The sequence below is a fragment of the Alosa alosa genome, chromosome 7 (genome assembly GCF_017589495.1).
Source record: "Alosa alosa isolate M-15738 ecotype Scorff River chromosome 7, AALO_Geno_1.1, whole genome shotgun sequence".
Taxonomy (NCBI): domain Eukaryota; kingdom Metazoa; phylum Chordata; class Actinopteri; order Clupeiformes; family Clupeidae; genus Alosa; species Alosa alosa.
This window is the reverse complement of record NC_063195.1, coordinates 15,319,790-15,347,359: the sequence shown is the minus strand read 5'-3', so window position 1 is coordinate 15,347,359 and position 27,570 is coordinate 15,319,790. Positions and strand designations below refer to the sequence as shown.

Here is a 27,570-nt window from a genome sequence, read left to right as displayed (position 1 = left end):
AAAGGTGCGGTCATTGTTTTCAATTTGCCATGTGGGCAAATAAATATTGAACGCATCAATATTTTTTTTCAGTTTCTTGAGTCATTCCACTTTATTACACATAACTCTACTTATAGACTTTAATGTTTGGTTTTGGATTTTTTTTTATAGGGGTGGATTATCTGAGTTAATACTAATTTCTGGTGAAAATTTCATGCAAATAGCCTCATTGGTAGTATACTTACTGAAAAAAAATGTTGACATGTTCAATACTTATTTCCCCCGCTGTATATGCCATATGTAGATATACACATTTAACATACTGCAATATATCTTGCAAGACAGCAGGTGATGAAGTTGTATTGATGGGTATACAATGAATAAACGATCGATCGATCGATACTTTATTGATCCCTAGGGAAAATTCAAGAACAGTATATAACAGTATACATAAAATAATCATTATAGATTTTTTATTACCCACATAAGTCATGAAAGCTATAGAAACATATAATTTATAAAGTATTAACTGTAAATAAAGAATACAAAAATTATGTTTTGTTTTCATTGCATGCATTAAAAATAAAACAATAAGATGTAAATCTGTATCTGTCCTGATTGTATTAAGATAAGAAGAGAGGAAAAGTCACAGCAATAAGTGGCAGGTCTCATTATCCCCATGTAACAGTAGAAATACATGTAACTTAGCTTTTCATGACCCAATATTCCCATACATTTCCAATTCCCAACATACAAAAACATAAACAAAAAAGAAAAGAATTTAAGTTGTGAAATGAAAGTGCTGCTGAGTCCTGTGCATTCATACTGTCCCACCCACTGGACAGGCTAAGCCAATCACAATTCTCGAGCCTCATCTTCCTGTGAAATTGTAATCATTTCACTGGCCTTCAGTTTGTTGCGTTCCGGAACACACCTTTTCTCTGCAGCTTACGAGCAGCCAATCTGCAGGGAGAATCTTCATTTCCTGGCCTTGTCATAGTTAGCCACGAACCAATCACAAGTCTCTTTAATGGCTGTGTGTGTGGGTGAGAGAGAGAGAGAGAGAGAGAGAAGTTTCAAAACATTTTGTAAAACACCATTTTGAAGCTTCTAAAACTCTTCAAGCTTCAAAGTCATTAAGTAAGGGAAAACGGCCACCAAGGTGTCTTAATAGGGGGCAGCCGTGGCCTACTGGTTAGCGTTTCGAACTTGTAACTGGAGGGTTGCCGGTTCGAACCCAGACCAGTAGGCACGGCTGAAGTGCCCTTGAGCAAGGCACCAAACCCCTCACTGCTCTCCAAGCACCGCTGTTGTTGCAGGCAGCTCACTGTGTGTTCACTGTGTGCCGAGTGTGCTTCACTAATTCATGGATTAGGATGAATGTGGAGACCAAATTTCCCTCACGGGATCAAAAGAGTATATATATATACACTATATACACACTATACTATACTATAGATCTACTTCATAGCCTAGACTGTATAGCGTCATAGGTGTCCTGTTATACAGAAATAATAGCCACCCTACCAGCCAATCAGAAAAGAGTATGTCTTCACTCTGGGAGATAAGTGAAATTCTTATCCTTTGCACAGTTTCTCCCTTAACTGGGCCACATCCTCCGTATACCACCACTATGCTGATTTGATTTACACCAGAACTTTAAAACATGGATATAATACCAGCCTTCAATTTTTGCTTTGCTTTGCTTTGCGTGCGCGCGCGTGCGTGTGTTCTGACAGAAAATACATTTAAATCTATTAATTAGTCAAACATAAATCGTAAATAGTAGAGTCAATCACTTACTTACTTAAAGTAGGGCTGTCAATCGATTAAAAAATTTTTTATCTAATTAATTACATACTCTGTGATTAATTAATCTAAATTATTCGCATATAATTTTTGCTGTGAAAGTATTTTAAATATTTAAATTCAAATGAATCATTGAATAATCAGCATTAGTGACATTAAAGTTCAAAAACTCTTATTATTATTTTCACTGTTTAAATAATTGCCATAATAATCTATGATATGACCTAATATGCTGAGGAAATAAATTCAAAAGTGCTTCGGGAAGAAGTTCTTTTTTTTTTTTCCACATACAAGGCAATTCAGGCCACAGATATAACCTAGGGGACACAATGAAAATAAATTAACACTCCCCTCAATATCAACACATATTTCTTTGCATTGATGTGCAACTATAGAGTTGATGAACTCCGGTGATATGCAAATTCCTTGCTGCAGACATTGCAGAGGACTTTATTTTCCACACTTTATTTTTATCAACACCATCAGGCCGTTTTTTTTAAAAAGTAAATGTTCCAATCAATGATCCAGGCAGCACGTTTTCTTCTCTCTCCTTCATTTTAGTCTAATTTTTACTGACTAGAACGGCTCGGGGTCAAAGGTCATACTGAATCGAATTAATTAATCTGCACTAATTTTTTTAATCAGTTATTTTTTCTCAAATTAATTAATCGAAATTAATTAGTTATTTTGACAGCCCTAGATTAAAGATAAATCTAACAAAACAAACACAAACAAGAAACAGGTCTGTTCTTAGAAACTTACATGTACTTGGTTACTTTTGCATAGCAAACACAAAGCCCCATTGATGAGAATGTTCTGGGCACTATGCCAGTATATGAAAGAGTCTCCTAACCACAGCAAACTCAAGGACAGAGAAAACAACCAAAAGGCCCCTTCAGACATTCAGCTGATTAAGTTTGTTTTAGTCACTTCTGATGCCTATGCCATGACTCCACCTATCAAAAATAAATCCAATCTGTAGTCAGGCTACAGTACTTACAAATAAGAAATAAGAGCTCTTTTCCAAAACGTTTATAAGTCATGTTATTGAATTGTGTATTTCAGGTCATATCAATAGAAGTGCAGTTGTGCTGTTTTGATTTAGAAAAGAAAAAACAAATAACAATAACTCAATTGCAGTTCCACCAAAATCATTTGGAAAACAACAACATAAACATGCATTAAAATGGAAGATATAGCATTTTGGAAAAGAGCTATTCAAATACTATTTAAAATCATACTCTCAACTTCACTTCTAAATCCTTTGACCACTGAGGAACCACTACAGTAAACATACTAGTAGCTAGTCAGGGCAATCCTCACTCCCTGATGCCATAAGAGAGAGAGTGTGTGTGTGTGTCTGTGTCTGTGTGTGTGGGTTAGTGAGTGAGTGAGTGAGTGAGACGCTTGACTTGTGCATCTGCTAAATTAAATTTCCTTACCTGTGTTAAATGGGGTGAACTTGAAGTCCGGTAGGTAGCGTCGTAGTTTGTCATTACTGGCAGTCTTCTTAAACTGACCATCCGCTTTGCTGCTGTCATACTGACATCCAACGTTAAGGCAACACCACAGTCAACACATGAGGACACATTATGTATTGTAGTATTGTTCTTCATCATATGGCTCTATTGTTGTGTTCAAGCACACATTGCAATACATGGGACTGCATGGTAATATATTTTCGAGCTAATAACCAGTTGCTAGGTTACGGAGACGCTGGCGAGACACACCGCTCCGTCTGGCATCATGTTTTTGTTTGTTTTTATGTAATGTTCGTAATTTTATGTAATGTCATGTTAATTTTTTGTATTGATTTGTCTAGTTAAATGTATTCTCTCTTCCTTTATGTTAGTTTCGATAGTTGTCGTGTTATTCTTAGTCCCTTTTACTGCTTCCAAGTCGGCTGATGTCGTTGGCGTTGGTCCATTGGGAGCTTGCTATGGCTAGAACTAGCTTTTGCCCTGGACTGACATCCTTCATCCATCCATCCGTGAGCGGTGCTGCACTTCACTGTCTGGTCGAGGAGCTTTATCGGGACAGCTGGACCTGGGCCTACTCTGCGAGGGATCTGCCGCGACTGCCAAGATGCTGCTTACCTGCGAGCTGCCATCTGCCTTTCCTGGAGTCTGGATTGAGCAGACTAGCCTGCTGCTAACGTTCGAAACTACCGTTGACGTTGGGGAGCTCTGCAGTCTCTCAGCATCAGGCTGTTGCTGTCAGGGGTCCACCGATTTGCTGATCTGCGGGATCACCCATGACTTCAGACGGTTAGCTTCTATGCTTCCATTGATCTCTAGACTGCAGTCTACAAGTAGGCCTACTAATGTCACTTACAGAAGGCCCATGTTAACGTCTTGATGTCGCGGGAACGCTGGCGACTATGCCGCTCCGTCCGGCATCTTTTGTCTTTTTGTTATGTGTCTTGTTTGTGGAGTGCTTTGTGTAGGGCTGCAGCTATCGATTCTTTTTGTAATCGATTAATCTAGCACTTTATCGATCAATTAATCGGACACATTTTTTTTGCATTTTTAAACAACCAAAACACATAATGCATAACGAAAATGACATGGCTGTAAAGAGAGGTATTTATTCTAACTCCAAGATTAGGCTACAAAACTAAGCCCATTTATTGCAATTTACCCATTTAGTGTTTTTAAGTGCCAGTGCCATCAATTAAATAATGTTCAAAATGCTCTCTGTAAAATCCCAGCCTCTTGTGCATGACTTAGCTGGGCGAACAAAGCTGTCCATACTATGTTGTGAAGTGCTGGGAGGGAGAAGAGGGAAAGCAATTTAATGTATTAATATGTAGCCTACAACAAGTTTCATGCTGTAATCTAGACCTGACATCAACATAAATATCTGTTTTATGTAGATTTCTACACCTGCAGCATTTACCATTAGGCTACTAACAAATAATTTTACCATTAGGCTACTAAAAAACATTTCTGGGGTGAGCCTATTTGCTATGGTAACCTAGCAACCTGTGTGTGTGTGTGTGTGTGTGTGTGTGTGTGTGTGTGTGTGGGCACGCGTGCGGTGCGTGAGGAAAGATGAGGGTGCATGCATGTGTGTGAGGGGTTCTTTTTTAGGCATACTGTCTTGCAATTGAACGTGAATAAGTTTACTTACTTAAAAACATCAAAGCTAAACAAGCCATCACGACATCGCTACAAATACAGTATGTGAATAAAATCAGCCAACATCAATGTAGGCTATAGGCTACGTAGATAGATAGGCTAGATAGATTGTTAAATAGCCTAGCCTACTTTATTGACGCTTGGTGAAACAGCATGGAGTGGATATTTAGGTTCAGATGCTTGTTCTTTTCCTTTTTGAGTATGTAATGATGCCAAAACTTTACTTGAAAACTTTAGACATTCTCTGCCATTTATGGATATCTTGACTCCAGCAGCTAAATTCAGAATGCATCACGATTCACGCGCTAGTGGTGTGCTTCCTGAACAAAAAATCAGATCCCCTGCACGATATAGTGCGCGTCATAGGAATTTAACGAGGCTTCGAGGCAGGGTTTTTGCCTCGAGTAATTTTTGTAATCGAGTTATTCGAGTAACTCGATGAATCGTTTTAGCCCTAGCTTTGTGTTGCACTCTGTGCATGTTAAATGCTCTATAAAAATAAAATTGACTTGACTTGACTAATGAACTACCACACCAAGCTACTAGACTTGATCCATTCGATACTTACGGTACCATTACTATTTAATACTTACTATTGATCTTGGCATTCATTTAGTATTAGCTTTTATATCAATGTCAATATTATTACTATTAGTGATAGTGGTAGTAGATATAGTAGTAGTAATTGTCTTTAGGTTTCAGTCTAATACATAAATAAAAGTAAATCTATCTGGGATAAAAGTGTTTGTGTTTGTGTCTGTGTCTGTGCTGAAGGATACGATGACTTCCCCTTTAAACTGCAGGGCCTCCACCACTCTTTGGGCAGCCTCTTTGATGGATAGCTCATCCTCCTCTCCCACTGCAACACACAGGAAGGAGGTAGAGAGAGGAATGAAGGGATGAAGTCTCCGCATGATGGAGATAATAGAAACGCACGGATATACTCTCCACATTATGGAGGTAGACAAAAGCACGGATATACTCTCCACATTACCTCATCACGGTCATCACCTCACATACATACAGCACACTGCTTGCTACAGTAAGCCTCCTCTACATACTTGCTGCACACTGCCCCCCCCCCTACATACACAGCACATTGTCTTCAGGATCTTCTCCAACACACATCCTCTACATACTTACAGCACACTGCCCCCACCTACCCACACACACTACACACACACACAGTCACTGCTCCACTCCCCTCCCGCCCACACACACATCTTCACTGTCATCACTCGCATACATCATACATACAGTACTCTGCTTGCAACAGAAAGTCCCTTCATCATACTTGCAGTACACTGCCCCCCTCTCCCCCTACATACACAGCACATTATTTCATCAGGAAGCTTCTCCAACACACGTCCCCAACATACTTACAGCACAGTTGGGTTAGCCCCTTGAGCCGTGGATCTGCCCAAGGTTTCTTCCTTTGTAAGGGAGTTTAGGTCTTTATTTAGTAAAGATAAATGCCACCCTCCTCTGTGCATTAGTTTACCGACCACCAAAAAGTAATTTCATTCAAGAATTTGCTGATCTACTATCTTTTATGGCCTCTCGCTCTGACAATTTCACGATTTTAGGGGATTTTAACATTCACATCTGTTGCCCATCAAAACCTTTGGTTAAGGACTTTTTATGCCTTGTGGACTCTTTCAATCTTGTGCAATCTGTTATGGCCCCGACGCATCAGAAAGGCCACACATCAGACCTAGTATTGTCTTATGGTTTCAATGTCCTATTCCTTTACCCGTTCTATTAATTCCACCACAGCCGCAACATTCTCTAATACTTTCATCCTCTCTCACTCACCTACTATCTCTGTTGCTATTTCCACCTGCTCTTGAAGAATTAGTCACTCTCTTTAATGCATCCTGTCTTGAGACCTTAGACTGCGTTGCCCCACTAAAACAAAAACGTGTTAAAACTATCACCACTCCATGGTTAAATGCCACGACCCGTTCTGTCAGAAAATCTTGCAGGAAAGCAGAGCGCAAATGGAAAAAAGAGAAGCTTCAGGTCTTCTATGACCATTTCAGAGATTCTCTAAAGACCTACCAAAACTCTGTTAAGGCAGCAAAGGTTGAGTATTATGCTCAGCTCATCAACAATAATGCTCATAGGCCAAAAGTCTATTATAAATCCTGCCTCTGAGTCATCTACTCTTGCCCCTTCAACAGAAATCTGAGAGAAGTTCCTCAACTTCATCGATAAAATTGACAAAATAAAATCTCACCTCCAGATTAGGATCCCTCAGTGATAGAACTTTCACCTAGCTGCCTCCAACAGTTTCAGGCTATATCTTCCTCCCAGCTTTCTGAGGTGGTCTCCCATATGAAATCTACATCCTGCCACTTAGATGTTTTACCTGCACGCCTTTTTAAAAGAAGTTTTTACCATCCTCTGCCCTCTTGTATTGGCCATAATTAATCACTCACTAACCAATGGAGTTTTGAACCCCTCAGGTTTTAAACGTGCAATTGTGCAACCTTTACTTAAGAAACCTAACCTTGAGCCCAGTGACCTGAAGAATTATAGGCCCATTTCTAAATTACCTTTCAGTGTTTCCCCTACAGTGTATTTAACAGCGGCGCAGCGCCGCCGCTGGATTTTCAGCACCGCTGCAACATAATATCACGAGATTCACTTAACACACTGTAAAAGCACAACGGCCAGCGTCATCTCGAAATTGTTTTCTGAAAGTCTTGAGTAAGTTAAGTGCATCAAATCCGCACTTAGCCTCTCATTATTCAGGACATATATGCGGCATGATGTGTCAGGTGATTACAAGCCCAAAGACAAGTCTGCAGCCCATATGGCTAGCCTACGTTCTGAACACGGTTACATTGTTTAGCTATCCGACTAATGGGGTCTTGCTCCGCCACAGTGTAGCCTATGGTGTCATCGTTCACTAGTAGGTTACACAATAAATAGCCTACTTATAGGCCTGGTGACAATAAAAATGATGATTAGTTATATTTCATCACAAAGCTGTTTGTATGCCGTGAATTCGCTTGTAGCCTATGCCATATGTTAAGCTTGAGCAATTCCTCTGATCCAAAGCCTGCTTTGACACATTGACACTAATGTGAAACATGCATCCTCCTCTCCTAGCCTACATCAAATAAAAGAAACCAATTCATGATTACCGAAATGAATTTAACATGGGGGGAAAAAAGTTTGTTGCGATTTAGCCTACTGTTGTGATGCGGTTCTTTCTGCTGATTGGATTTACCCCCGTGTCGTCAACTCTGAGAACTCTTGCTCCGGCTGACAATTTTATCCAGAGAGCTGATTTCCCAAAGATGAGCCTCCATCAACATTCAACGACAAATTATTAAAACGTAAGTAATGCAATAGAGTAAACCAATGTGCTACAAGGTGTATGGTCTTAACGCTAATTGTAGCCTAGACTTGTAACGCTAGCTTGGGGCTACATGTAATGTTTGCATGGGAAAGCTAGGCTTAACACAGTCTAGGCCTGTTTAAACTTTCTGATAGTTAAAGGAAATATGAGCATATGTTGGCATATAATGTATAGCCTAAATTCTGTCCACTTAGCTATAATAGGCTATGACAAACAGACCTTTTCTACGCTTATGCATTAGACATAGGAGCCTACATTCTCTTTATCAGAAAGACGTGTTCTCATAACTTCAGCGTTCTCTTTGACGGTGAGATCTAACGGTCGCACTTCAATCAAGTAGCCTAGGTCCTTTTCGAAGTTAATTGTGAGTGAGTTGTATGGTAACTGTGGGAGTGATGTAGAAGAAAAGTGAGTATTTACTTTTTTATAATGGGGTTTGTTGTTTTGGGACTGAGAAATAGACTACAAGGAGAGCATCTGGCTACGTGCATGCGTGTCAGCATTAATGCCCCCCAACAATTCAATTCAATTACCAAAGAGCCTTAGAGATGTTCTTTGAAAAGCCCAGAAAAATTAAGTGCTCGCGAGATTGGGTGTGGCCTTTGCCATTAAGACAAATTTAAATAAATTGTAAATAATCTTTTTCTGGGTTGTGCCATTTCATTTTTCTTCTATCATTTTTAACCAATAATGTAAAAGAAAGCTGATAATGTCCACAAAAGAAACACGAAGGTATGATATAAAAAAAAGAAATAAAAAAAAATGTGCAAGTAATAGCACCGCTGCTGGAAAAATTTCTAGGGGAAACACTGCCTTTTCTGTCAAAGATACTAGAAAATGTTGTCCTCTCAGGTTTCTTCTTATCTTCATGAGTTCAATATATGTGATAAATTCCAATCAGGTTTTAGATCTCTGCACAGCACTGAATCGGCCTTGCTTAAAGTCCAAAACTACATTCTCTTAGCAGTTGATTCTGGATCTTGCGCCCTCTTGGTGCTTCTTGATCTGAGTGCAGCATTTGACACCATTGACCATAACATCCTATTAAAACGCTTGGAGGATGAAGTTGGTCTCCAGGGTTCTGTTTTGCAATGGTGCTCTTCTTATCTTAGTGATAGATCATTTTCAGTTAGTTTAGGCAATTTCTCCTCTTCCTGTGCCCTTATAAAGTGTGGTGTTCCTCAGGGTTCCATTTTGGGCCCTCTTTTATTCTCTCTTTATATGCTACCCCTTGGCTTAATTTTTAAAAAGTATAACATTCAGTATCACTGCTATGCAGATGACACTCAGTTTTACCTGCCTGTTAACACTAATGGCATTTGTTCCTTGGAGAATATTTTTAACTGTTTCAGTGACATCAAATGCTGGATGGCAAGAAATTTTCTTCAACTGAACGAAAGTAAAACTGATATAATTATTTTTGGCCATCCAAGTGATGTTTCTATCTTAGGACCTACTAGGACCTCTCTCTGCAAACTGCCACAGTGAAGTAAAGAATCTTGGGGTTTTCTTTGACTCCTCTTTACATTTTAATAAGCAAGTAAATAGTGTGGTCAAAGGCAGCTTTTTTCCAGTTAAGAACCATTGCAAAACTGAAACCCTTTTTTTCCTTCTCCGATCTTGAAACTCTTATACATGCTTTCATAACATCTAGACTAGATTATTGTAATTCATTATATGCAGGCCTGACCCACTCCACTCTCAACATACTTCAGCTAGTTTTGGCACCTAGTTACATAGGTGACCTACTAATTCCTTACAGCACTCCAAGATCACTTAGGTCTTCATCTCAGAATCTTCTCTATATCCCCAAAACACGCCTTAAAACTAAGGGTGATGGAGCCTTCTCTGTTGTTGCCCCCCAACTCTGGAATAGTCTACCTGTACATATTAAGTCCTCTCCAACCACTGACTGCTTTAAGTCTAACTTAAAGACTTTCATTTTCTCCCAAGCTTTTAATCTACCTTAATACACCCCCCACACACACACACTCTTTATTCTTTATTTTATTTTTGACCAATTTGACCATCTGTACAGACTGAGATAATGGCAGATGACGGTCAACGAGAGAAGAGGGAGATAGCCGCAATATAGAGGAGATAGCTACACTTCAGCCCTTGATACCAATACTGAGGCAAGAACAGGAGTTCAGCACGCTCCTCCTCAGTGATCAACTTATAAAGTAAAACGTCAATTTTCACATACCTCACTAATTTTGAACTACATTTCCAAGAGTTCGTTTGAGAAGTTCACGTATGTACCTGAGAGGATGATGGGCTCCACTTCATTGTACTCCCTCAGGACCCACAGGAAGAGGCGCGCCAGGTCCAGCGAGTAGATGAACTGCCGCCGCGGCTTACCCGACCCCCACACCGTCAGAGTGGTGCCCTCCTCTAACACACACACACACACAAACAGTAATTAGTAACTAATTAGTAAATTAGTTACTAAAGTTAGCTATAGTAGTATTGGCATGCTAACACAGCGAGCTATTAGTAGGTCTTACGTTACTTTAAGTAATATAAGCTTCGTATGTTTTTAAATAGTACTACTTCTAACATGCTAACACATTGGAAGCTACTGTCTTACTTTGAGTGATTGAGTAAGCCTTGTGTGCTTTTGTATAGTACCAATACTAGCATTCTAACACCCAAAAAGATACTAGTACGTCTTGTTGAGTGATGTAAGCCTTGTGTGTTAGGAGTAGTATTCATGGGTTTCATCAGGTCCCTTTACACAGGTGTATTAATCAAGTACCATGCAGTCTGCATTCATAATCAAGGTGCATGATTGTATACACCTGTGGAAAGGGTCCTGATGAAACCCATGAATAGACGCATCCATGCTAACATGTAATAACATACTTGTATGTCTCACTCTTGAGTGATGTAAGCCTTGTGTGTTAGCAGTAGTATTGATGCTTGCATGCTAACATGTAGTAAGGTACGTGTAGGTCTTACTCTGAGCAATGTAAGCCTTGTGTATGAGTCCAGGGAGCACGTGTCCATCCTCGATGTTGAAGTTGTCGTGGGGCCCAAATACATTAGTGGGGATCACCGCTGTGTACCGATGACCGTACTGCTGGAAATAGCCCCTGAAACAAAGCATATAAGAAATGCTCAGAGGCACACAAATACAGATTCACAAACACAGATATTCTCTCTCTCTCTCACACACACACACACACACACAGAGAGCTCACCTATTTTGCACATCAATAATTCGCTTCGCATATGAGTACCCAAAGTTGGAATCATGCGGGGGACCATTATGGATCTGATGACAAGAGTAGACAAACCCAAGAGAGACAAAGAAAAAAATAAAAATAAAATATAAATGCACACAAATTATTTTTTAAGTCTTCACACAGTACAGTTCCAACATATTTGGAATATATAAATATAATTCAAAACATTTCAATCTCCATGGATCTTCCTCAGACAAATGTTAGCAGACACTTTTTTTTCTATAGCCCACGTGCATGAAACGTGCTCGTTTGCTTCGGTGGAGCCAGGTGAGTTTGAACCTGCCGCTATTGTTAATGTAACTAGAAAACGCAATTCCAGGGAATTACCAGTGCATGAAAATGCAAAACATATGGTGTAAAATATATTGTTAAAACAGATGATGTGCTAATTGGCAACCAACATGATGAGGTTTAATATAGTTGGAATGACTGAACTAGGTAGATGAGGTTTAATATAGTTGGAATGATTTAACAGTTAAATAGATGGATAGTTTAAAAGGTTAAATTATTTTCAAGGTAGGTGAGGTTTAATATAGTTGGAATGATTGAACAGTTAAATAGATGGATAGTTTAAAAGGTTAAATTATTTTCAAGGTAGGTGAGGTTTAATATAGTTGGAATGACTGAACAGTTAAATAGGTAAATAGTTTAAATGGTTAAATTATGTTGTGGACAGAGGAAACAGTTGAACAGGATGTGTAGAGAATGAGCCTGAGAAACTGATAGGGTGCAGGTGGCCTGGCCACCTGGCCTAGGATTCTAATTGCTTAACGGCCCCATTGTGATGTCATAATGGTTAAATTATGTTGTGGACAGAGGAAACAGTTGAACATGATGTGTAGACTTAAGAGACTGTATGCTTAAAGCCTGAGAAACTGACAGTTGATGCAGGTGGCCGAAGAATAATAAAGCTAAGAATAAGAAGCCTAGGAAGAACAGTACAGTGCATTTTCATGCACTGTGATTAGTGTCTACACGGAACCGGTTGGGTGTTGCACCTAGTGAATCAGCATGTTACGATAAAGAAGGATATATACATGTGTTACAATTATTATTATTCGGCAAACAACATATTCAGTATCAGAGTGAAGATGTAAGGAGCAGAATACAACAGAAGCAGACACAAACATAGGAGTCATAAATAGACCAACATATGAAAAATAACATCTGATCCAGTGGACTGAGACAGGAAACGTGGAACCAAAATTCAAAAAAACGTTACCATTTTGCCAGGCTGATAGGGTCAGGCGGGGCTAGAAAATTCCCCACCTCAGTCAGTCTTATAGGCCTGGTATAGTCCTGCTTCTGCAGTATGTTAGCCTTATAGGCCTGGTATAGTCCTGCGTCTGCACAATGTTAGCCTTATAGGCCTGGTATAGTCCTGTGTCTGCACAATGTTAGCCTTATAGGCCTGGTATAGTCCTGTGTCTGCACCATGTTAGCCTTATAGACCTGGTATAGTCCTGTGTCTGTACAATGTCAGCCTTATAGGCCTGGTATAGTCTTATAGGCCTGGTAAAGTCCTGCATCTACACAGTGTTAGCCTTATAGGCCTGGTATAGTCTTATAGGCCTGGTAAAGTCCTGCATCTGCACAGTGTCAGCCTTATAGGCCTGGTAAAGTCCTGCGTCTGCACAATGTTAGCCTTATAGGCCTGGTAAAGCCTGCGGCTGTGTCCTCACAAGTTGTTGCAACAATGTTGTGGCAGCCACACACGCCTTTGCCGTGTGTGCATAGGCCTGGTGAAAGTCGCCAGCATAGGCCTGGTAAAGTCCCAAGTGTTAGCCTTATAGGCCTGGTAGCTAAGCCTGGCCTGTGTCAGACCCAACACAAGAACAATTGTGACTGTGTGGCAATCACACACGTCTTTGCCGTGTGCAAATGTGCACAATGGAGCACACTACCTCCTTAAGTCCAAGTGTGCACAATGGAGCACACTACCTGCTTTAGTCTAAATGTGCACAATGGAGCACACTACCTGCTTTAGTCTAAATGTGCACAATGGAGCACACTACCTGCTTTAGTCTAAAGCGGGATTAGCATGGTCTGGTAAGGGAGGTTCAGTGTTCTGAGAAAGTTAACCAGTCACACTGCATGTACACTAACAGAATAACCTCATCAGGTTGTACAACGCGCAACACAACTGTTGGAGCTGGCCAGCACATGAATCTCGGCTTGATACTTGGACTTAAAGTGCCCATATTATGAAAAAATCACTTTTTCTGGGATTTGATGTGTTATTGTGTGTCTTCCAGGTGCTTCCACACGCATACAAACTTGAAAAAAAAAAAAAAAAACATTCATGCTGTTTTGAGTGAGATAAGGGTTTCTGGATGTATCCAGAAGTATTTTTATTTAAAATCCGATTGAAATAAATCTGATTAAAGATTTCAACCGACTTGTTTACATGGACGCTAAATAATCTAATTGGCAATTATTGACCAAGATAATATCACAGTGCTTCATCTGAGAAGATGCAGTTCTGTAGCCTAACTATACTATGTAAAATTAAGGTGTAGTAGATGTTGGGGGATTTTGAATTGGCATGTTTCAGACGTTGCATAATCAACACCCCACCTCTCCGCACCAAGCCTACGAGTTCAACTGTTTTTTAAGCCTCCATATCTCAGAAAATAATGTAGATACAAGCTTAAACCTTTGCACAGTAGTTGTTGGGTTATATTTAGCATTATTGACATAAAGTATGAAGCAAAGCCAAGATGGTCAGGCGAGGCTGGAGGCATTTGCTGATTTGGCACGAATGACCCTGGTAACAGTTAATGAAGTGGGGCGTGGGTAAGTGAACAGCAGCTCATTAATATGTAATGAGCAGCAGAAACAGCACACTTTGAAAGGGACTGAAAAAGAGTGTAATAGAGGTAGGTAAGAATATTTTCCGACAAGCTATTTCCAGCAAACAACTTCAGAAACATGTTTTCTGGAACTCATAGACCTATTTTAACTTGTTGAAAAATAGTCATGATATGGGCACTTTAATGTAAATGGCACATCTCATACCATGGTCTCATTGATGGGGTAGCTGGTTTTATCTGGGAAGATGCAGGTGGAGAGGCAGGAAATGACCTTCACCACTCCGACCTCATGAGCCGCCTGAAGGACGTTATCGTTGATGAAGACATTACATCTCTGTAAAACAAACAAACAAACAAACAAACAAACAAGAGAGAATTGGTCATTACGCAATGGACAAGTACAGGAATCAAATCAGCAACTTTACAAAGCAACATTTACGTGGCATGAAACAAAAGAAATAACTATTTACCTCAAGGCAATTTGTTTACACAAAGCCTGTCATGTACTAATGGACAAGAGGCTATATTATTATTATTTTATTATATTATACGCAGGGCTCTACACTAACATTTTTTTCCAGGAGCACTTGTGCGCCCAAGTTAAAAAATTTAGGAGCACAGACAAAAATTTGGGCGCACAGTCAGTTCTGTACTTAACTTAATCTAACATTACACTGCAGCTAACAGTTAAACATGGCAGTGCACCAATTGCGAATATTAAGAATGACTGACAACATTTAGGCTACAGGACACAGGATTTTAAAGATCAGTGCCTATTTTATTTTCAGTCTGTTCCGTTTTCCATTTGTTAATGTAAAATAATATAATACATTGCCATATTTGCATTCAGCCTGTATATCAAGTATCCTGCCAAATGTAGGCTAATTTATTTATTTGTGAATCCATCTGTAGCTATCCATCTGTCCATATTTTATATATATATATAAAAAAAATACTTTGATTTTTTATTTGAAATATCTGCATTGATGGGGGCAGTAGGCAAACGTTAGACCTACTTTCGTTTTGCACTTCAGCTTGTATTCGGTGTAAACAAACAAGCATGCGTGGAAGCCTGGAGTTTTCAGTAGCGTTCTACCTTTGAATAAAATGGGAGTATTACGGGAGGCTACTTTTGTGCCTGTTTGCTACAGCTATATTTTGCATATTGCAGCCAATACGTCAACTGGGCTAAAAGGCATGTTAGGTGACCTTTCCTTCTCTCACTGCATTCTCAGAATCTCATCCTGTTCCTCCTATATCCGATGACTTCGGTGGATAGAAGAACTAATTTCTTCAATCTTTGCATCTTGGCTGGCTAGTCTAACTTTCCGCTTTTTCTGCGCGCTCTTGGATTTGATAGAAGCGACTACTTACTAGTCTGCTGCTTCTAGTCACAACGCGAAACTGCTAACGTTGATGGGAGGTGTAGTTTTTATGCTGCATTCGCGACGTGATTCTATGGTTTGCACCAGGTAATGTTTCTCGATGTTGCGGTGTATTTTGTAGATAAACATTGACATGGTTAGAAGTCATTCGCACCAGTGCGCCTAAATATTTTTTTGCACTCGCACGCCATCATTTTTACTCGCATGTGCGAGTGAAATGGGCGCACTGTAAAGCAAAAGCCACAATGAAACGGTAACAAATAAATGAGACATATCATGGAGTTTATTTTTTCGTTTTGGCCATATAATAATATAATAATAATTAGCCATATAATAAGAGGGATAATGTATAGAAAAATAAGTCCCTTCAGGGCGAAGCAAGACCCCTCCGCTGGCGCGTCGGGGTCCAGTTCGACCTGTCGGGACTTATTTTCCCAATAATGACCGGCGTTCTATACATTATCCCTTACATATCATCAATATGACTATTTCCAGGACTGAGCTGGAGAATGCATTGAACAGTACTATGCTCTGTGTTAATTATTGAGACATTATTATGCCTTCATGACTTCCCTTGAGACATCAATGAACTCTGCACAAGAGCACATGTAACACACACACACACACACAGGTCACTCTACTTACCCAGAAGTCTAGGTTCTGTCTCATATTCCGGAACAGTCCGCCCACCATGGCAGCCAAGTGGATGACGTGTGTGGGGCGTAGTCTCTGAAAGAGTGCTCTGGTGGCCTCCTTGTCCCTGCAACCAATTGCAGACAAGCAGGTAAGGTCACATAACACCACGGCTGGCTTAAGGACACGATCTGAGAGTGGAGTGGACAGAAATCTTGACGGCTATCTCTGCGTCTCATGCACTCTGTTTGTCCCTCTTCTCTCTCCGTTTTGATAGTCATGTCAAGGTGATCAACACCTGATTGGTGGTCTATCAGGTCAGGTGCACCTAACCCATGGGAATGAAAGGGTTAAAAGCTCCTCCGCCAGCAAGCTAGGCTGAATGGGGGTTTGCTTTGTACCCAATGGCATGGAGATGTTTAAAGCTGTTTTTTGTGGTTACTTGATGGTGTGTTGTTCAGCCCAGTGGTGGGACGTAACCGGAATAACTTCTAGCACATTAGGATGCACTGTTCCTCTAAAAAGTAGCCTATTGAGAGTGTGAAAAGAATGTTGGGCAGTCGTGGCCTACTGGTTAGGGCTTCGGGCTTGTAACCGAAGGGTTGCCGGTTCAATCCCCGAACAGCAGGAACGGCTGAAGTGCCCTTGAGCAAGGCACCTAACCCCTCACTGCTCCCCGAGTGCCGCTGTAGCAAGGCAGCTCACTGCTCCGGGTTAGTGTGTGCTTCACTTCACTGTGTGTGCTCTGTGTGTTCACTAATTCACGGATGGGATAAATGCAGAGACCAAATTCCTTGTATACGCTAGTATACTTGGCCGAGAAACCTGATTTACATTAATTTTTATATTAAAAGTAGCCTATTGAGAGTGTGAAGGTATAGTCCTCTTTGCTCTGGAGTAAAAGTATGCTCGTAGTGTGGGATCAGCATTATTAATGTTTGTGTGTCAATATGTGGTGTGTGTGTGTATGTGCATGTATGTATGTGCCTGTGTGTGTGTGTATGTATGTGTGTGTGTATGTATGAATGTGTGAGTGTGTGTTCTTATAAACAAATGCGCTGCAATGCAGGCCCCCCCCATGTGTCTTGCTGAGGCCCAGAGACAATATTATCTCCAAGGACACCCACCCACCCACCCTCCCTTGTGTGTGTGTGTGTGTGTGTGTGTGTGTGTGTGTGTGTGTGTGTGTGTGTGTGTGTGTGTGTGTGTGGGCCTCACGTGAGATCGGCGTCTTTGGAGGAGAGAAAGATCCACTCCTCTCCCTCCTGCGCTCCTCCCTCCTCCTTCACCACGCGCTCTATCGCTCGCCCCACCATGCCTGAGCCGCCCGTCACCACCACACACGTCCTACCAGCTGCTTCCGCCATCAGTCTGCAGGGGGCTGTAGAGAGGTCGAATAAGGCCAGAACATAGAGAGAGACACATTTAGACTACAGTCTTGTGCTGTGTCTCTTTCTGACACGTAATCATAATATGAGGGTTATGACACCCATCACGTCTGTAAAAAAAAAAAACAGACAGACAGACAGGGAGATAGAGGAAAAGAGAGTAAGGTGGGAAAGGAAAGACCAGAGAAAGAAATTATGAAAAAAAGGGAAAGAAATGGACTGAGAGAATGAAATAGACAGAAAGAGAATGAGCAAGAAAATGGAGAAAGATGGGGAGAGTTAACAGGAAGAAAAGTGTCAGAGATAAAAAAGGAGAAAGATACAGAGAGAGAAAAGGAGAAAGAGGGGGATAGTATGAGGAGGGAAAGAGAGAAATAAATGGGAGAGAGGTGTAGAGAGAAAGGAAAGTAAGAAGAAACCACACCAGAAGACACCGAGAGTGAGACACAGCCAGTATATACGATTTCAATACAGCACACACATCCGTAAACAAGCACATGTCAGCATTTACCTGTTTCCCTAATATCTCTTCTTATTCACCAACTTCCCCACTGTATATATATGTATGAGAGAGAGAGGGGAGAAAAAAAACAAGGGGTTTTATTGCAACTTGGGCTTAGGCAACATTGTAATGTCAACCCGAGAGAAAGGGTGTGTGTGTGTGTGAAGGCGGGGCACTCTGGGCAGAGAGAGAGAGAGAGAGAGAGAGAGAGAGAGAGAGAGAGATTAGCACATCATTCTTCATCATCATTCACAGGAAAAAAGGCAGGTATTCTATGGCTCAAAACGAACTGCTCACCATCACCATCACGATAAGGGGGCATTACTAGCTAAAGGCAGGTGGGTGGTTGACGTGAACTCAAATTCAAAGTGAAAAAAATAATAATTCAAACATATACGGCAAATGACATAATTATATTCCCTTATATGTGAATAATTCAAAACTGAATGTGTCCATTTCTAATTCTTCATATATTTTGCATATTATTCACTTTTTGGTGTGGTAGTCCTAAAATGTGTCCACCGGTGCAACAAAATTGGACAGATAAGATAGATGAGCCCAAGGCATATTAGTTTGCCCCAATTATATTTCCACATCAAACATACCCCCCAAAAATTCAGAATTATGTTATTTATATACTATAAGATGTACACAGACTTACAGACTTCACCCAAATGTCTGGGTTACATTCATTATATTTAGTATAAAACCCAAGGAATTTTCATTTCATCCTTATAGCTGCATAGTAATGATAGCATTATTATACTATCCAACACTTTTTACATAAATTATTCATTAAAATACCTTTTCCACTCACAATTCAATTTGTTGTACCACAGGACATGCCGTCGCACCATTGGACAAAAGAGTACTAGTATGCCCATTATTATTTTAAATTCAGTCAATTTTTTAGTACAACACAGGTAAAATATTTTTTTTTCTGATAGCCATACTTTCACATAATCATGTATGGAATTTATCTATAAAATAACTGGGTCAAATTCATTGAACAACCCATCAACATAGTGTTTGTGTGTGAGGGAGGAGAGTATGTGTGTGTGTGTGTGTGTAAGAGAGAGGAGTGTGAATGTGTGTGTGTGTTGTAGTAGTAGAGTGAGTGGGAGAGAGAGGGACGATAGTGTATGTGTGTGTATGTGAGGAAGAGTGTGTATGTGAGGAAGAGTGTGTGCGTGAGGGAGAGTGTGTGCGTGAGTTAAAGAGGGAGGAGAGTGGGTGACCGTGATTTGTTCAAGTAAGAGTTGTTCCTGGACCAACATTCTAAAGATGTAAAATAAAATAATTTTGAGTGGAATCTGAACATATGCACCTTAGATTTTTTTTTATTTTCTTTTTAGCTGACTTGGTTCTATGTTTGTGTAATGTTAGCTGCCAGGCTAGGGACCATGCATTTACTGTAATACATTAGCCTCCTAATAGGTAATTCAGTGGCTATACATCTTTTAAATAATTTATTTCGAAGGGATAGAGTAGTTGAAGTAGCTTTGAAGCTCATTTAGCAATCTTGGTGCCGCTGTTATTCATGCAAATGTTAGAGGCTAGGCTAGGGAACATACATTTATGCTACCAAATTAGCTTGCTAATAGGTAGGCACAGCATGCAACGCTGGTGTAATGTTAGTTCACTGGCTAAGGTGCACACTTTTGGACTACTAATGTAGCTTGGTAATAGGCTAAAGCTGTCGCTTTTGTTTGTACATGGTCCTGGAGCAACGTTGCCATGTTGGTCCAGGATGCCATTAGAATGTTGTTCCAGGACCGCCTTTAGAATGTTGGTCCAGGACCGCCTTTACAATGTTGGTCCAGGACCGTCTTTACAATGTTGGTCCAGGACCGTCTTTACAATGTTGGTCCAGGACCCACATGGTCATGTTTGTCCAGGACCATCTTTACAATGTTGGTCCAGGACCCACATTGTCATGTTTGTCCAGGACCATCATTACAATGTTGGTCCAGGACCGTCTTTACAACGTTGGTCAAGGACCTACATTGTCATGTTTGTGCAGGACCATCTTTAGAGTGTTGGTCCAGCACCGTCTTTACAATGTTAATCCTGGACCAATATCGCCATATTGATCCTGGACATATGTACACTATTAATTTTAAACGAATTGAACAAGTAAAAAATCTAGATGTAACAAAACTCACAAACAAGCAGAAACATAACAAAGAATTCCGAAGTGCAGTAAGCATTGCGAAAGCTAAAAAGAAAATTCCCACCAATTCGCACCGGAAACAGCTGTTTCAATCGGTTGCTGTGCTGCTGGTGTTTTGCCAAAAAATTGAGGACAACGCGATCAACCTGTGCGACATGAGAGAGACGAGTTATAGGCCCTAATAACTTGAGGAGTTCGGTATGGAAGCACTTCGGGTTTGGGTATATCAAACTATGGAGAAGGACAAAGCGGTATGCAAACTGTGCAGTAGTGAGTTCTATGTAGGCGAAATTTGTTTGACATTTCTAATTGAGCGACGAGTAAGAATAAACAGGTATGATAAGGGATCAGATTCCAAAAATAATTCAGTGGAAATGCATGGATTCCTCCATGCATTTCCACTGAATTAATTTTGGAATCATGGATTCCTCCATGCATTTCCACTGAATTATTTTTGGAATCTGATCCCTTATCATACCTGTTTATTCTTACTCGTTGCTCGACTTATCGTGACTAAATTCAAGATGGCTGCAAACGCTAAACTTTGTGAAGATACTGTCTGTATAAATCGTCTTGTAAGTAAACTATCAGTGCTTTTTCAAAGTTCTCAATGTCTCGTTTTAAATGTCAGGGCCCTCGGAAGTCTACCAATGAAGTGTGGAGATACATTGAGCCTCGTAAATGGGTGTAAAACAGTGATTTATTTGCATGGCTAGCCCGATGCCGAAGCACCACTATTGAAAAAGCTGTTGGTAGCATCGGCTAACTAGCGCCAGATTTTGGAGTGCAGGGGACAAGCCGAGATGGGCTATGAGACATACGTTCACACTCGGTATCATGTTTCAATACACTTTAGGTCAATATCACACCGGAATTCTCCTTTAAATTAAAATAATTGTATTGTCATGTTATGGATAGAAGTCACGTTTGTTTCTTTAGCCAGGTGTAATGCTACTGTTGCAATCAGGAAAACCCTGATGCTAAGAGTAAATAGAAAGAGGAACACAGACATTCAAAAGGCGGATTAATCTTTTTGTAGGCTAGCATATCCCTTCTGTCAACATAACCAAAATAAAACTGTAAAAAACCTGTTTAACACGTTAGTTTGGTACTTAGTATGCCAGACTTAACTGATGCATAAAAGCTTCAAAGCTGAACATTTCCCAAAGGCACTGACCTTTGCAAGTACAAGGTAAAGGTATGATACATAGACGTCAGTCAGCTTTATCAACCGTCTCTGGGTTAACATGGCAAAACTTGAAAAGCTTGTCAGACCTCCCGTGCCTAGTGACGGGTTGCTAAGCCACGATTGGCCTGTGGCGGTTTCCCGGTGTGGCTTAGCAAAGGGTGAATTTCGCTGTCCGAAAATCGTGAGGTGTTTCGCTGTGTGGAAACCCACCGTAACTTGCAGATTCAATAACTGCATTTGCAAAACAGTCGCACATTTAAAGTCAGACACCTCTACGATAGATAAAATAAGATGAAATAGCACTAGACACAGATGATAACGAGGAAACCTAAAACAGTTGATAGTGTTACTTGATAGCCCCGAAGGCAAAGCAAACACGAGACGTGTCATTTTAGGCTATGTCCCGATAAAAAAAATATTAAGGCCTTTGCGTAGCCTAACTCATAGGCTAAACGGCTGCCTAGAGCTGGCTATGTTTAGACACGCAATGGTATGTTGACTTACCTCCGAAAGAACTAAAAAAAATCCTGATAAAAGTTCTTCTAAACGCCGGCTTCTTCGTCTTCTTCTTCTTCTTCTTCTTCTTTTTCCTTTTTAATGGCGGTTGGCAAACATCTTTTGGAAGCATTACCGCCACCTACCAAAATGGAGTGTGAGTCTGGATATATTTAAATCTTAATAATAGCTAAAAAAAATAATAATAAAAAAACAATAAAGAAAGAAAAGGAATTAGGTTACTCTATATTCTTCCAATCAGACCAGTTTCTTCCAAGAAGTGAAACAAAGCTCTAAAACAAACTTCACTGAGTTTTTCTGCAGAATTGTTTACTCTTAAAGACTCACTCTCTTTCTCCAACTCTTGAATGAGTTGCTGTCTCTCCTGGTTAAACTTATTACATTTTTCTACAACATGCTCTACAGTCTCAGCGGCATCACATACGCTACACTTTCCATCAGCATGCTTTTTTAAAAGAAATAAAGTACTAGCCAAACCAGTATGCCCAAACCTCATTCTTGAGATAATGTTTTCTTCATGAGTAGATCTAGTAGTTGGTCTTGCACTGCCCACAAACCTCTGGATACTGTAGTATTTCCTACCAGTGGTAGCATTATCCCAATCACTTTGCCATTTTCCCTTAGACTTTGATTTGACTATGGTTTTAATTTCAGATTTACTATGATTTATATCCATGGTGACCTCAAGAGATTTGCATGCCTCCTTAGCGTTCTTATCAGCTAATTAATTTCCCTGCACTCCTAAATGCGCTGGTACCCATAAAAAACCTACATTTATATCAGAATTTAACAGTCTACTTATCATCTGTACAATTTCTAAAACAATATCCTGCCTGGAATGAGACATAGCGCTTTGGATGCTCATCAATGCAGATACAGAATCTGAAGCAACTAACACCCCATTTCTAGGCCTATTACTCTCAACCCAGGACAAAGCGATAGACCATCCGGCTTTCAAGCAGATTTCAAATGAGACTGTTTCGCGTTGATCACGTGTTCATGAAACGCTGTCTGCGTCAACATAAATATTAGAAAGCTAGATACCTCAATGGGCTCGAGTTCGTTTACTGTCAATAAATGACTCCCTCTCGTCTATGGGCAACAATTGCCGGTGTTTTACGGTAACTGGCTTTCATGTTAACTGGCTGGACTGTTTACTAGGGATGGGAAGTCTGACACCGAGGCACCGAAGCTTGTATCACTTCCGCGAAGCAATCTGCTTCGGCACAATTGGTGCATTCAAAGCACCTCGGAATGACAAGGACCGCCCCCATGGCTACTTTGTTTTTCCGACAGCAAGTGTTCATGTGCTTTGCCATCGGAATGTGTGACAAACAAGGATGCCACAACAAAGGTTAAAACATACACTCACTAATCCTAAACATACAACTGTATTTGCTTAAAATATAGTGGGGTACAACCGGGACGATTGAAACGGGGGACGAATGAAACATTCCGGTTTTCTCCGAGTGCAACGATGATAGACAGTCATCATTTGGACAAAACATAGAGCATATTAACCTCCGTTGCTCAGCCAAAATGCCTTCCTGTTACGTCCTGGTTTCATGGAGTTACAGGCGATAAACGATTTTTGATGGTCACAAGTTTACTTCATTAGCGGTTTATTTTTTTGATTATGAGTGTTTTTCATTTAAATGTTTGACTTCATGTAAAGCATTTCGTGCTCAACCCAAGGCGTTCACATTGCATGTTTGTTTGTAATGGATGCAAAACAGCCTATAATTCTAAACGTCTATGGCGGGACGATTGAAACACCTGTTTCATTTGTCCCGACCAGGCAGTAAACCCCATTTATTCTAAGTAAATGAAGTTTGAATCGAGCTAGCTGGGCATTGAACTGGGCTGAATGGACTGGGGAAAAGTTTTTTTATTTTTTAAATGACCTGTATGAACATGGATTCACTTTTTAAAAAGTTTTTTACATGACCTTTACACTTGGTGCTGACAAGGCATTGAACTGGGCTTCATTCAAGGATTCCAACGGTACCTCATTTATGAAAATCGGACATACGGGTCAAAAGTTACATGCACACACCTTCATAGCCTATACACAGACAGCCCAGCCCAGCCCAGCCCATTCTTCAGCCCTTCCCATACTTTGTGTGATTAAGTGTTTTGTTTTGGCAATAAAGTAGCTTTAAATAGCCAAACTAGGCTTAGATCAAGGTCAGTGTTGAAACTACTGCATGCAAATCACTGAATGCTATGCAGAGGGGCCTCTTTAGGCCATCTGATGTACAGTATAGGCTACCCTAGGCCTTCCCGTGTTAATGGGATTTCTTTGACAGTTGCAAAGGGAAAAATGTGAGGATAGTCTTGCGCCCAGTGTACAAGTATGACGTTCCAACCACTCAAGTCTTTGTCAGATAAGCCTACCATTACCTGTTGCAATATATCTGTGTGCATTCCTACATTACGTCCATTTCTTTGATAACATGATTTGCTACCACGTAACAACAAGCCGCTATTATTAGGACTCAACAAGTACGGTGGTAATATGCTGTGGGCTTTAATTAGCGCATTTCGGGTAGCCTATCCAACATCTGGGCAATAATTATTGAACAAATTGCAGTCTACATGCCATGACAACTATTACCAGTAGTACTGACCGAAACAGATTGTTTACAAGTTATGGTAATGATATTCTGGCGTGAACGTTGCGCTTTCATCACGTTAGCACCCTATGATTAGGCTACAGCTCGTTATGTCTCGTCAAAATGACCTCGTTATGTCTCGTCAAAATTCATTGATGAAGGAAGGTTCGCTTTATCCCAGAGAACCATAGGCCTACTCGTTTCACTTAGGCTAGACTAAAACAGAAGAGAAGAACTTGGCACTAACCATGTAGTCGTGTTTTCTATTAACCTGTCGTTCTTTGAACTCTTTAAAAATGTTGGGATATGTCTGCGAGGTACTACAACAAAAAAGTCCGATTTACACATTTAGGTGTTTATTTAATTATATTGTGTCTACTCGCGCCTGCATATTTATCCTAAATTCAGCGAAAGTTAGCATTCTAACCTTGCATGCACTCCCGCGCCTGTGACCCAAAACATATCGTGTGTAGTACCGTTGGAAAGCTCTGTTTTTCCTGTATCACGCTATGTGATCCATATATGGACACGTCCTTTGTATCAGCAACCAATCGCGAAAGTACAAAGACGAGTCTAGGCTGAGAACAGAATCTGGAATCAGAATCATTGGCTGTCTTTCAAGGCTGTTTTCTCAAAACGAGTTTCCTCTCCCACTCTGAGCAAGGAAACTCCACTTCAGAAGCACTTACATACACCAAACTTTCTAGACTTATGCCTAACTATATTTTGAAGATATTTACAGAGGGGTTTGTTGATATATTATTCCTAGCCTGACTTACAGTGGGTCCCAGTTAAAATTTGACACTTCATTCACGATCAAGGTGATTCACGCAGCTGGGTGAAATGTAAGTACAACTGCAGCCGCTTGGGGGCAGCATAGTCCGCTGTGGCGTACTGCGGTCGAATCGGACAGCAAGAGGCTGTGATTGGCCGAGTTTTCAGTTTGTTTCTCTGTGTTTTTAGCAGCCCCTGCAACATGCTAATCCACTGTAGCCTATAAGCGTTGTACATAATGTAAAACATAGCTTTGGATTCAGTGGCAAGATTTCTTGATTGTACAGTGCCTGTCTCAGTAGCCTAATGTTTTAAAATGAGAGCTTTGTCAGCTGGCAGTAGACTTTGTCGGCAGTCATGAGAAGTTCGCTTGCTAACAGAACATGCTGCCCAGAAACCTCGTGAATAGTTCTGTTTTTTTTACTACACTAACGAGGTTTAAATATAGCCTTTGCCTACAGCATCTCCTTAACAGTAATGTTAACAAAATGACAGCATTCATATGACAAAGGAAAACGAATTCGGTCACTCAAGACTGTGCCACAGCAACCAGTGTAGGCTACAGTCCTACCCAATAGGCCTACTCGAAGCAGATAGCGTTGTTTGACGGTCTAGTGGATTAATGCACGTATTTCCAGAACAGGTCTGCTACTTTCAGGCAGTTCTGAGTTTGAATCTAGGCAGGAGCAGAGCCGTATAAAGGCCTAGGCCTATTTGTTAACATTTTTTGCAAGGTGTTGCTCCTGGCAAGACTTGTTTATAAGACGTTTGATGATTTGATAGCTGTTTTAGTGACACGTTAAACGTTCTTTATAATGAGCGCATACGGGGAGTAAAACGACTTGTTGCCGTTTTGGGACATAAAGCTACGTTAAGCTTTTTCACGTCAGGGTGTTGTTAGGCCTACAGCTTCAGAAACACCGCTTCAGAAAGCTGCAGGGGAGCGCGGGGCACAAAGTAACTCGGGGTTAAATGTAACATGGACTTTTTTCCTAGTTGCAGATGGTTGATCGGGACATATTGGTCAGTTAACCACATTACTATGAGACGGTGTTCCACAAATTTTCAGTCCGTATGGACGTGTTTTCACGTAGATCTACAGCAAAACGTCTTTCGAAGGCATCAAAGTAAATAGGTGGTAGGCAAATTGTCTTTCGATTACTGAGTTGTGGGTGCAGCTCACTGACTAATCGTCTTGTAGGCAAGGCTAAAAATGAACACCGTTTTGAAACATGTAACACATAGGAGCTATCTTATCTTAAAAGAAACATGACCCAGCAGGGTTAGTTGTAACGCGCTGTTACAACTGTAGGCTGCAATGATTGCAATACAAACGTGTTAGTTTAGTGATGTTTTGCCTCATGTGTTTTCAGGTTTGAGGGCTTTTTTTGCCAAGATTGACCTTGGTTAGACTCTGCATATGTTATTTCTCCGTATGGAAAATAAAGTCAATTTTCGACGTCTGTTATCTAGTTCAATAACAAGTGTTGCTTGTTAAAACATGTGACTAGTGAAACTCAAATGATTTTAGAAATATTTAGCCAAAGCCAAAAAGTGTTACTTTGTGCCCCGCGCTCCCCCGCTGCTTTAAGAAGGGGATGGGGGAGGGGGGCTTAACGTGAAAAAGCTTAATGTCCCAAAACGGCAACGAGTCGTTTTAGGCAACTCCCCGCAGGCCTTCATAATGGTAGGCTACAGGAAGTAGGGGGAGGGTATGGGATGACCAGAGCCGTCATCTATCGTCTTTCCAGGCACACACAGCTCGTTAACAAATAACCTATCGACTGCCTTAACAGATAGGCTCTGCTCTTGGGTTTGGCCTCACAGCGAACCTAATCCTCTTGTTGCTTGCAGTTTGTTAAATAAAGCGATGCAGATTACATTATTTATTTCTGATTAATTGCGTCTTTTGATGTCTTTTGCAACATTTGCTTGTTAGGCTGGGCTACTGTCAATGTCCTGTACAGGTCAATGTTCAACTATTGCTGGTGTAGGCCTACAGGCTATTACTCAATTAGGGACTGTTCGTTATTTAT

The 27,570-nt window shown here is 40.6% G+C and overlaps 1 protein-coding gene across 2 annotated transcripts; it reads right to left on the bottom strand.

Moving 5' to 3' along the window:
- Nucleotides 1-366: 366 nt before the first annotated feature.
- Nucleotides 367-23,289, bottom strand: LOC125298427 (GDP-L-fucose synthase-like). Of its 2 annotated transcripts, XM_048249147.1 has the most exons (12): nt 23,190-23,289; nt 22,134-22,266; nt 18,277-18,316; nt 17,596-17,758; nt 16,390-16,504; nt 14,565-14,693; nt 11,502-11,575; nt 11,260-11,393; nt 10,561-10,692; nt 5,708-5,787; nt 3,231-3,330; nt 367-1,013 (listed from the first exon to the last, which is right to left on the bottom strand). In XM_048249147.1, the coding sequence occupies exons 4-12, from the start codon at nt 17,742-17,744 to the stop codon at nt 958-960; spliced, it is 969 nt and encodes a 322-aa protein (XP_048105104.1). In that variant the 5' UTR covers nt 17,745-17,758; nt 18,277-18,316; nt 22,134-22,266; nt 23,190-23,289; the 3' UTR covers nt 367-957. The 2 variants fall into 2 exon arrangements, with proteins under 2 accessions (XP_048105104.1, XP_048105105.1); XM_048249148.1 differs by lacking the exons at nt 22,134-22,266; nt 23,190-23,289 and adding an exon at nt 21,618-21,713.
- Nucleotides 23,290-27,570: the final 4,281 nt, after the last annotated feature.

What these genes read in the sequence shown, in the direction of transcription:
- LOC125298427 (XM_048249147.1), bottom strand. Translation starts at nt 17,744, where the DNA reads ATGGCGGAAGCAGCTGGTAGGACGTGTGTGGTGGTGACGGGCGGCTCA. An exon ending in TCCAAAGACGCCGATCTCAC is followed by an intron (nt 16,505 to 17,595) that starts GTGAGGCCCACA and finishes AATTGGTTGCAG; the next exon opens with GGACAAGGAGGCCACCAGAG. An exon ending in ACCCCATCAATGAGACCATG is followed by an intron (nt 11,576 to 14,564) that starts GTATGAGATGTG and finishes TCTTGTCATCAG; the next exon opens with ATCCATAATGGTCCCCCGCA.